This window comes from Cupressus sempervirens, chromosome 7 (assembly GCF_028749045.1).
Source record: "Cupressus sempervirens isolate cs-2001-9-10 chromosome 7, ASM2874904v1, whole genome shotgun sequence".
NCBI classification, from domain to species: Eukaryota; Viridiplantae; Streptophyta; class Pinopsida; order Cupressales; family Cupressaceae; genus Cupressus; species Cupressus sempervirens.
Window position 1 is genome coordinate 740,407,805 of NC_143124.1, and position 12,479 is coordinate 740,420,283.

General features: G+C 37.6%; 1 protein-coding gene across 3 annotated transcripts in view; it reads left to right on the forward strand.

Annotated features, from left to right (window-relative positions):
- Positions 1 to 398: 398 nt before the first annotated feature.
- The window catches only part of LOC149549386 (LRR/ubiquitin-like domain protein), a 170,057-nt gene continuing 157,976 nt past the window's right edge, over positions 399 to 12,479 (forward strand). For 2 of the 3 annotated variants that reach the window (XM_089792789.1, XM_089792788.1), the window contains exon 1: positions 441 to 673. In XM_089792789.1, coding sequence (XP_089648915.1) covers positions 523 to 673 — 151 coding nt within the window. In that variant the 5' untranslated portion in view covers positions 441 to 522. Of the gene's footprint in view, positions 674 to 12,479 lie in introns of all 3 variants that reach the window. The other variant, XM_089792786.1, reaches the window with a different exon arrangement.

A 12,479-nucleotide genomic window follows, 5' to 3' on the forward strand; every position in this document is an offset into this window, starting at 1 on the left:
AAGTTATAACATTGATACATGTTCTCTCTTTTTGAAAAAAAAAAAGTATTTTGTAATACATGAGTGGTTGATTTTGTTGATGTATAGCTTGGGCCACTTTAAACACCTAGCCATTAAGAGATGCTACATATACATATTGTCATTTTGTATATACAATGTAATATGATTGATTAGCTAGGTCTACAGTCTCAGATTTTATGTTTAAACTGATGTAACCTTTGATTTCTAAACTTTTTTAATATCAAAGATAATTAATTAAAAACCAATATAATTCTATGTTTGAAAGATACAAAGATTTAGACATATGTATAAAGTAATAGATTTAGATTGCTACATGTTCTTGCCTACTATTTGCTCATATTCTCATATATATTTTTCTAATAAATGTAAACATATTCAATTTTAAGAGCGTGATCAATTGAAACTTAAATAGAAATCCATGTAGGAAGCACAACGATTTAGAATTATTTTCCCGTTGTAAAATAACGTTTTTCGACTGAAACTGCTAGCTCGGCTGCTACCATGGACGAACCCTCCATAACTCTCCATATCAAGTTCGGACGCGATTCGTTGCAGGCAGCGCTCCCCGCGACAGCGAGTGTGAAAGATTTGAAAGCTCACCTTCAATCTCTCACTAACGTCCTTCCGCGAGGCCAGAAGCTCATTTTCAAAGGTTTTAATCCATTTTCTGTATTACTCAACGAAGTTAAATTTGAAGCAAATATCAACTATGTCAAGAAAGGGTCTGTCAGTACTTTAAAGCGCAAATATATAACCAGAACACCAGAACATATTTGATTGCAATCACGATGAAATTCTCATGATAAGATATAATCCAAACGTGCATTTGTCTTAGGCGCTTTCTTTCTTCACAAGAAAAACTAATAGGGGGATTTTTAAGGCTTAAAAATTAGAAATATTTTAGTTTTATGCATACAAAGTGCTGCGTACTGCTCGGCATCTAGGGCTTCTGCTGTTGGCTACGGCACATTTATATTTGATTTAGTAATTGCGTCTTGATCCTTATCTCAAAAATGCTTTCTCTTAGTTTGGGGCTAGCTTGTATTTATTGCGGGGCATCTTCTTGAGCTCAAACGCAGGGGTATAAAACTTGAACAATATTCAAGTTAAATACACAGAAATCTCTTTCGTGGAGGCCAATAAGGGGCCTCAAATATGTTAAATTGATGTCTGGCTTACACCTTTTCCTTTTCCATTTGTTCTATTGGGCCACCGCTGTTGAGAGGGAAACAGAAAAAATTTACAAATGAATTCTCACGCACAGTCTGACCTCATTAAGTGAATGGTTTGTCTTCGACAATGCTACTGGTAAGTCGATTGCTTGTAATTGGATCGGTTCATTCAAGTATCGACTGGCTTTTTTTAATGTTAAGCTGGTGAGGCCTAGGGTTAACCTGCTCCCTTTTGCTCGCTAGGATGTTTACATTCAATCTGATGCGGTGAATAATATTAATTTCTCTGGCTGATGCACCATTTCCACAAACTTAGGGGTTCGGATTGCACCTGATTGGAAGACTCGCATATGCTCTGGAAATTTAAAACCTTAAAAGTTTAATATTCTCGCATCCATGTATATGACAAGAGGGCATTTGGCTGTCTGTTGCTAAAGTAGCCTCCTACAAGGTCAGAGTTGCATTCGCAGTCCTTTGCTGCGGCTGTCAGTTAAACGTCATGCAGTGTCATTTTCATGACTTAAGTGTAGAGCATGCAGATTATTTTTTACAGGAAGTGTCTAATTTTAACAGGTTAACAAGCGTACTGACACATGGGCTTTGAATGATTTTGACCATAGTTGGAAAACTTGGACTCGGCAGAAACTCGCCAAGGCTTTAACTTTTTCTTTGAAAAAAACTCAGTTAGTTTTCAGAAAAACTTATCAAAAAACTTGGGGACTTCTGGGAGAAAAAAAGGGGACGGCTGGCCATCTCCAGTAGGGAAAGGGGACGTCTAGAAGTCCTTGACCGTACCGGGGACGGGTGGACATCCCCGTTTTTTGTGAAGCTTAATTTTTTTTTTAAACAAATTTTTTTATTTTGTTTGTCCCTTGTTGGAGCCACTCTAAATGCCCTAAAAGGTCGAAAAAGACAACACTGTGGTTGTTTTGTCATTTGTTTGGTTTAACCTGTGAAGTTGGGAGTGTGTTGCAGCTGGCTGGGGTTTTCATTTTGCAAGAAGAGGAGGTGATTTTTTTGCTTCGAAGAACTTGAACAGCAGTCTGCTTCATTTTTCTATATTGAACATTAACATGACAATGAAACTTTATGGCAGCTCTCTAGCCTTTGGGCATATTTAGATTTCCAAATTTTGATGATATTGTTCACTGCTAAATTTATATTTAAATATTTTTGTTCACATATTGATATACATATTGACAATTAAGTACTGAAATCGGTTATTATTTCCTAAATGACATTCAAATGGTGTATGTTAAGGTTCTATAATATTTCAATGACATGCTTTGTGCTTAGTTTCATATGAATGACATGTATATTTGCAAATTTCAGTGTATATTTTAAAATTTGTCTATATATAGGCCCCCCTATTCCCAAAAATCGCCAAAAAAAATTTCACCTCTTGGAAACTCGGGGTAACATAGAAAAAAACAAGTTAAATTTAATTAGAAATGCATTTTTTTGCAAAATTCAATGAGAAGATGATTCCAATGAGTCAATTAACGAGAACACAAAAGCAACAAGCTGAGTCTAGATATATTTAAGTGCAAAGTGTGTATAAAATCTCATTCTCATGAGGAATGCCGATAGCTGGAAGCAAAATAGTAAAGAGTTTTTGTAAAACTAAAAGTAAATATATCATTACAATACATCTTCCTCTTCCCAGCTCTGCTAAAAAATAAGGGAGAGGTAGAACTAGAGGGTCTAGTCCTAGTATCCAACACTAGGCACGACTGTGCCTTCTTGCCCGATATCTTTGATAATGTTTGTGGCTCCTCCTCCACCGGGGATGTAGCTCCTCTTCGCACTGGCAATGACTCCTCATTTGACTCATCCTCCTTCTCTTCAATGACATCTTGTATGAAACCCAATTCATCACCCTCCTCCTCTATAGCCTGCCTCTCTAGATCCATGACATCCTCCTTTGTTATCAATGGAGGTTACTCCTGTGCTGTCCAATCACTATAAGGATCTATATCATCTAAATCAAGTGAACCAACTACTACTTCTTGTGCCTTCCTTATGCACAACCAATGATTATATTGCACACAAACAATGTCATTGAGACATTTTTGGGCTAACTTGTTTCTCTTCTTCATGTGCATAGCCTCAAATAAGCTCCAATTGTGCTCACAATTGGATGAGCCATAAGGCTGACATAAGATTCTTAGGGCCAATGTTTTAAGATGGGCATTTCCACCCCAACTTTGCCACCAAGCATTTGTAAAATAAAATATCGAGAAGTTAGAAAGCAAAGAGAAAAGTGAAAACATAATGTGTCAATTTATCAATTACTTTAGATCTCAAAATTCAAATGGCAAATATTTTTATTGGGGTTTGAGTGTCTCTTCCTCTCTTTGCTAGCTTTGAAGAGAATAAATTACCCTTTGCTTCCACATAGTTTTGGAGTTCTGCCACGACGAGGTCTCTCTCTTCAACCTTAGGTATCATCCTCTGAATGCAGATAGTGAGGCCATCCATGACATCTCCACATGGATTTGAATAAGAATCATCAAACCTAAACCAGGGGTTGAGGAAGTACCTTGTGCATGAATGGGTTGGTGGAGCTGATTGTTCCACCACCTATCAATAATTTCCTAATTGGGATCAATTTTGAGTTTATCTCCCTTGTAGTAATTTTTCATTTAGCCTTATCCATGGCCTCATAAAGATACCCGATTGGGGTTTGATCCCCATCTACCATGCACACAACATTAACTAGGGGCTCAGACACCAACAATTGAAAAACACAAATTAGTAAATTACAAAAAGATTAGTTGAGATTTGAATCAATAATAATTAAAAATTCAAGTGTTGGCACCCTCACAATCTCTGCAGCCCTTTGTCCAAAATGGGTGTCAAAGACTATAGTCGCGACCAACCTCTCCTTCAACCTTCTTTGAATAAGGTGAGCCTAGTTATGCTTGACTCAAAATCATTTGCTTCAAAGAAGCCAATGCACCAACAATGCTTTGCAATGTCAAGGAGATCATTGCAAACCTTGTGTCATTGGATCTCACAAAATCTCTCCCATGATTGTGCTTTCTCATCAAATGTTGAACCCGAGGGTGATTGTAGATATGTTTTGTGATCCACTTTCCATCTTCCATATGTGGATTCATCCTTTCACGTCTTCCTATGTCCTCCAAAAGAAGGTCAAGGACATGTGTTGCACAAGGTGTCTAAAAAAATGTGGGGTGCCTATCTTGGAGATTTCTACCTGCTGCCACTTATGCTGCTGCATTATGTGTCTTGATATGCATCACATTCTGTACTCCCACCTCCATGGCAATGCTCTCCAACATTAGTGCCAATGTTGATGCATTTTCCACCCTGTTGGAGGCATCATCTGATTTCAAGAACACCTCATTGTCCTTGCAAGCAATCAAAAAATTAATAATGGTGCAGTTTTTTTCTGTCTGTCCATCCATCAAAAAGAATGGTGCAACCATATTTTGTCCATTCTTTTTTTTTGTTTCTCCACCACTGCTCTTGCCCTATTAATTGTATTTACGAGCAACCTGCAAAAACAAAGTGAAATTAAGTCTTAGTACACAATTTTGATTTAATAAACAAGAAAGACAATTAAAATTTAAGAATGAAATCTAATGGACTATTTACTACCCTCCTGCCCAAATCCTTGTGAGAAGGGGCCTTGCACTCTTTTCTTGAAACTGTCATTACAGTCACCAAATTTCACCAATAGGTACTTTCAGCCACATCCAATGGGATGTTGTTGAAATACCAAAAATTGACAGATGCAATGTTTGTTTTCTCATGTGGCTCCTTGTTCCTTCTAGTGACCTCTAATGATGGTTGTGTTCTAGGGTGTGTTCTTGGGGACAAAATAACTTCCTGTAGGTTGTGTTCTTGAAGGTGACGAAGCAACATACACTCTACTAGAGGAAGCATAAGTGATAAAATAGGATGTGCTCAATTTGTTGATATGTGGGCCACGACGAAAGCTCACTATGATCTCAAGTGTTGCTGCTTCTTTAATGTCAATTGTAGCACCTTGAGATATGGGTGTGGCTGTCCCCATAGCTAATCTTGACCTATCCCTTTGCAATTTTTTCCCTACCCCAACTGCAAGTATGACATTAACATATCTTATTATCTCTTTTGTGGTTTTATCACATTTCATATTATCATGTTTGGTAATGCCGGGAGGTGATATTTAAGGTGGTTTATGTTTCCATGAATTACTTTCTCACATTTTATGCAAATCACTTGCCCATACCCCAGTCCTTCAAAGGCATACCTCTATATATCATCTCTAAGACCTTTTGGATAGGTGCCTATAAATCCAGATGGGCACGGTGTTAGTGACCACTCATTCTCTATATCTGCTATGCTGATTTGATGGATAAATGTTGACCTACACATAGAAAGTGAACAAACGAAATTAATATTTGAGTTGAACAACTAAGCAACCTATCTAATTTAGTTTCAATATTTTAGAAATCATTTAAAGTTAAAATAAAATAACCCCAACTGCATGTATGCCATTAACATATCTTATTATCTCTTTGTGGTTTTATCACATTTCATAGTATCATATTTGTTAATGCCTAAAGGTGATATTTGAGGTGGTTTGTATCTCCATGAATTACTTTCTTACATTTTATGCAAATCACTTGCCCATACTCCGGTCCTTCACATGCATACCTCCATATATTATCTCTAGGACCTTTTGGATGGGTGCCTATAAATCCAGATGGGCATGGTGTTAGTGATCACTCATTCTCTGAATCTGCCATGCAAATTTGATGGTTAAATGTTGAAACTTGACCTACACATAGAAAATGAACAAACAAAATTAATATTCGAGTTGAACAATTAAGCAACCTATCTGATTTAGTTTCAATATTTTAGAAATCATTTAAAGTTAAAAAATAAATTAAAAAAATTAGAGTGATTTTTTGTTTTGATCGGTAACATTTCGCTTTTGACTGGAGCTACGAACAAGTGAGGCCACAAATTTGGGGGATCTCATCCCCGAATACAACAACCAAGACCAACGAGCATAGAAGTCCAACAAGGATGCTAAGCCCAAGGGGCACAACCAACACACTTGACATGGGTCCGACACATTGTTCGCGAGCACTCCTAACCCAACGATGATCTTGAGAGTTGATTATCGTTCTCTCCATCTACGTTGACGAGCAGCCTCAACACTGTGATTTGCATCATGAGTATGCCATATATGTGCACCTATCCACCACTATGCATGACAACAAAGGTTGGCCCAACCAGCATTAACACTGTTTTTGGTCAAGCAGGGATTTGAACCTTGGTTGCCCTAGTAATAGTGTGAATTAGAGGTAAGGGTGGTGGGAGTCAAAACTAAGTTAATCCCACTTATATCTATGAGGGAATTACAAGGTTCCCCAAACCCTCTATAAGGTAAAATAGTACTCAAACAATTCCAAGGCTTCCTAAATGATTAGGATGGGTGTCTTAGGCCAAAACAAGATGAATTCAAAAGGTTTCAACAGCTTTTTGGTCCTCAAGCAACATCCAACACCTAAAACTCTCAAATTGTCCTAGAGACCTAGTTGATTTCCTATTAGACCCCCAACAATACAAAAGTGGATTTTTCTCTCAAATTTTCCAAAACAGGTGGATTCAGAGACTCATTTGGCCATACTACAACATGTCAGAAGGATTACATGTGTTCCTTTGGACCATATCCTACTGTTACCATATTGTGGCTTAAAAATGCATGGAAAGAGGGCAATTTAACGAATCAACTATAAGTTCCTTGTACTCCGAAGACCCCAAACTCTAGACAATCTTTCCGTAGGTCATAAATGGTTCAAATCCAAAAGGAATTAGTCCCAAAGCTTCTGTAACACCAAAAGCCCCAAATTGATCCTCAAAAACCCCTTAAACTAGGGCTTTGTAATTAGATGTTGTCCCAATACTTCTGGGATCAAACAAGGGTGGATTTACCTTGTGTAGGGTGTATCTAGACACCTCAAATCATAAAATCTGCACCTCCTTCAGACAGATCCTCTGCTGCTACTCCATACCTACCTTTCCATTATCCCTTAACAATCCCTTCTTGGGTCATCACCTTCAAACAAACTCTCATTTGCACATGTAATTGTTAGAATAGTATTGTAGAAGTTAGGGATGGATCATTCCACGAGAATCAGTAGTGTCATTCATGGAATGATCATCCAAACATTAGATGTTGTCAAAAACTACCAAAAAGAACACTACTCTTAATGACTATCAGCACTGTTTTGCAAAATCAAAGATTAGAAATGAACTTCAGAGCATTAAGAATGGATCAATACAAAATATAATGTCCTCCAAGGGGTAGAACCTCCTTTGATCACAAAGCTATAAAGAAAACATCAAAATTGCATAAAAAATGAAGTTTTATTGAGTTTTCTTGCAGAGTCCGTACAATGGATCATTCCTAGTGCTGCTCTCCGTACAATGCCTCAAACTTGACTTAACAACATCCCCTACAACTATCCCAACCGATTTGGATCAGTTTCCATGCTTAGTTATGCCTAAAACTCCTTAAAACTAATTTCCCTCCAAAATGAAACTAATTGTTGGGATTCCAATATTTGAATTCTCCAACTTACAAATTATTGCATAAATCAACTATTTAACTTCTCAAACTTGTCTAGAATGTCTTCAAGGTTATTTTAACCACTTCTAACTCTTTCTAAGACTCCTAAGGACTTATTTGAATTCATATTTCCCTTCTACCCCTATTTCATCATTAAAGATCCTAAGGTCCCTAACAGGCCTTTTATGGTTCATTACATTTTTATCATCTTTACAGCCTCCTAAGGCCATGATTGGCTTCAACACATGCCAATTGATTGGTTTAAATTCTTCCTTGCCTCTGATCCATCTCTTATCTTCTTTAGGGATCCTTACATGTCCTGATGCTCCTGCATCATACTCCCTCCCTCCAATGAAACTCTTGTCTCAAGAATTGATCTTCTTAGGCCAAGCACTGATCTTTGGTGACTTCTGGTATGCAGGGTTGAGGTAATCTCCTAAGGTGACCTGCTGCTTCATAAAATGCCCTGCATTCACACACATAGGATTAGCAAAATAATGTTCATTTGTTGATTGTCCGGATGAAGGACAGTAATATGGTTTCAAGGTCTTCATCTCTGATCCATTCCTTGGATAAAACATTTGTCTACCCATTTCTTCTTTAGTTCTATGTGGTGATTCCACTATAGGACATTTGACTGCCCCAACTTGCACAAAGCTCAGATCCCAACCTCTCCTCTTTGAGGACTGTCCTGACTGCCCTGTGACTGCACTCCCTTACTGCTGTACCATCCAGTATCATACTGTACCTGCACATTAATTTCCTGCCCAAAACACATTACAATTGGTTCTTCTTGCTCCTTTAACAAGGGTTGTAACTCATACCTCCTGCCTTCATGATGGAGTAAGTACTTGTTTGTGAAATCATCATGGATTACTTTTCTAGACCATTGCCAAGATCTTCCCAAAATCAAATGTCCACAACTCATATTGAGAACATCACACCATACCTTGTCCTTGTACTTTCCAACTGAGAATTCAATCATGACTTGATCACTAACAAGCATATTCTATTTCATGTTCACCCAAGTTGCATAATATGGTTTAGGATGTGGAAAAGTTGTTAGATTCAACTTCCTAACAACTTCATGAGACACTAAATTATGACTTGCTCCTGAGTCTATAATGAATTGACATACTTAACCTTGGATCAAACAATTGGATCTGAAGATGCTTGGATTGTGTGGTTTTCCTCTTCCCACTAGCAAATGTTCTCCCTCTTTAGGTAAAGCCAATATGGTTTTGGATTCTTCTTCTTTTGGTTCCTCTTGGGTTAAATTCACTCTCCTATCCCTGCCTTTTTCTTCAATCCATTTAGGACACCTATATGACTGATGGCCCACTTCATTACAAGTAAAGCATCTCCCTGTGAACACTCCATCACCTCTTCCTCTACGCCTTCCTCCCTTATATCCTCCTTTTTATCCTCCTCGTGTCACTGATGTGTATGGTTTATCCTTGCCTTTATCACTGCTGTTTTGAAAATCAATAGTACCTCTACCACCTCTTCCTCTCATTGATGAACCTCCTCTTGTATGACTTTGTCTCTCTTGCCTTCTTTTGATCTTTTCCTCAACCTTGATGACCAATTTGTAACACTCTTCAACTGATCTGGGGGTAGCAATACTAAGTTCATCTTGGATATTGAACCTAAGTCCCCCATGTACCTTGCAATCTTCTCTTCAACATCTTCATCATGACTCACCCTTATGTCCAATTTATGAAACTCTTCAGTGTACGTCTGTAGATCCATATCTTTTTGCTTAAGACCCTGCAACTTCTTGTATAACTGTACCCTATAATCATTAGGCAGAAATTTTGCCTTCATCTTATCCATCATAGTGTACCAAAATGTGATTTTTGGCTTCCTATTCCTCCATCTCTCTGCTTGAACACAATTCCACCATAGTAGAGCGTGTCTCTTCAACTTTGACTTTGCTATCTTCAACTTTTATCCCTCTTCAATGTCCTCACATTCAAAGAAATTCTCCATGGCACTGAACCAATCTATCGATTCCTCATCATCCATCTTTCCTCCATACATAGGCAAATCTGCTCTTGCCCTTGTATCTCCACTCTATATAACTTTTGCAAACCTAGCCATCCTTATATCTTTAAGATCTAATTGTTCTTCCTCTTGGGGTACTTCTTCCTCTCCTTCAATTTCTACTTCATCGTCCTGTCTTTTGCCTTTATCCCTTTTCTCTAATGCCAAGATTCTCTCCATCATAATTCCCAGTGTCGTATCCTTCTCCCTTTGTTCTAATGCTGCCTTCAACTTCTTGTTATCTGCCAACTGCTCGTTGACTATCCTTGCCAACTCCACATTTGTCATCCTTGTGGGCAACTCTCCTTCCCCTTCGTACATAGTTCCTAATCTCCTTGACAAGTTGGATCAACTCAAGTGCTTCTCCTCAAAGGATAGTTCAAATCTAAGGATCCAAACTATCAAAGTTCTTAAGACCACTTCACCAACTTGCAAAGGATTCTTACTACACTTAGAGGTAAGGGTGGTGGGAGTTAAAACTAAGTTAATCCTAGTTATACCTATGAGGGAAATACAAGGTTCCCCAAACCCTCTATAAGGCAAAATAGTACTTAAACAACTCCAAGGCTTTCTAAATGATTAGGATGGGTGGCTTAGGCCAAAACAAGGTGGATTCAAAAGGTTTCAACAACTCTTTGGTCCTCAAGCAACATCCAACACCTAAAACTCTTAAATTGTCCTAGAGATCTAGTTGATTTCGTGTTAGCCCTCCAACGATACAAAAGTGGATTTTTCGCTCAAATTTTCCTAAACATTTCCTAAACAAATGGTGGATTTAGATACCCATTTGGCCATACTACAACATATCAGAAGGATTCCATGTGTTCCTTTGGACCATATCTTATTGTTATCGTATTGTGGCTCAAAAAAGCATGAAAAGAGGGCAATTTAACAAAGCAACTAAAGTTCCTTGTACTCCCAAGACCCCAAACTCTAAACAGTGTCTGCTTAGGTCATAAATGTTTCAAATCCAAAAGGAATTAGTCCCAAAGCTTCTGTAACACCAAAAGCCCCAAAAGGATCCTCAAAACCCCCTCAAACTAGGACTTTGTAATTAGATGCTGTCCCAACACCTCTGGGATCAAACAAGGGTGGATACACCTTGTGTAGGGTGTATCTAGACACCTCAAGTCATAAAACCTACACCTCCTTCAGACAGATCCTCTGTTGCTACTCCATACCTACCTTTCCATTGTCCCTTAACAATCCCTTCTTGGGTGATCACCTTCAAACAAACTCTCATTTGCACATGTAATTGTTAGAATAGTATTGCACAAGGGATCATTCCATGAGAATTAGTAGTGTCATTCATGGAATGATCATCCAAACATTAGATGTTGTCAAAAACTACCAAAAAGAAGACTACTCTTAATGGCTATCAGCACTGTTTTGCAAAATCAGAGATTAGAAATGAACTTCAGAGCATTAAGAATGGATCAATACAAAATATAATGTCCTCCAAGGGTTAGAACCTCCTTTGATCACAAAGCTATAAAGAAAACATCAAAATTGCATAAAAAATGAAGTTTTATTGAGTTTTCTTGCACAATCCATACAATGGATCATTCCCAGTGCCGCTCTCCGTGTAATGCCTCAAATTTGACTTAACAACATCCCCTACAACTATCCCAACCGATTTGGATCAGTTTCCATGCTTAGTTATGCCTAAAACTCCTTAAAACTAATTTCCCTCCAAAATGAAACTAATTGTTGGGATTCCAATATTTGAATTCTCCAACTTGCAAATTATTGCATAGATCAACTATTTAACTTCTCAAACTTGTCTAGAATGTCTTAAGGTTATTTTAACCACTTCTAAATCTTTCCAAGGCTCCTAAGGACTTTTTTGAATCCATATTTCCCTTCTACCCCTATTTCATCATTAAAGATCCTAAGGTCCCTATTAGACCCTTTAGGATTCATTACATTTTTATCATCATTAAAGCCTCCTAAGGCCATGAATGGCTTCAACACATGCCAATTGATTGGTTTAAACTCTTCCTTGCCTCTGATCCATCGTTTCTTTTCGTTAGGGATCCTTACATGTCATGATGCTCCTGCATCATAGTGCAACCAAGTCACTACTTTGCCACAAGGTGATCCCCAATTAGAGTGATTTTTTTTTGTAAAACTAGAGATTCTTGCAAAAAAATAGTGAAAGATTCAAGAAAACTTGTAAAATAGTATTAAATCTTGTTCTAATGATTCAAAAACATTTCTATTTACTTAGGAATGATTTTGTATTCAACTAGATGCAACAAAAAAGAAATAGAATGTTTTAAAAAAACATAGAAACAAAATAAAAAATTTACATGAGAATGTGATATCTCTTCAAAAACTGCTTGAAATCTGCTCGAATCTGCTTCTAATAGATTGCAATCAAATTACAAGGCCTTGGAAGCCTATTTTCTCCTCTTGCTGGCAAACATGAGCATAATGATAAATAATGGTCCAATCACTGCCTTTTTTTGGTCTTAAATGCTCTTGTTGTTATGTGAGTGCTTAGCTCAGACTTGCCGAGTTTTCCATAAAAAATCGATGAGTTTTCTACGAATCTTTATGGAAAACTCAACAAGTTTAAGTTGTAGCAATTCGCTAGCATGAAAAACTCTGAGTTGTTTTTACCCCACCAGTGATCGACGAGTATT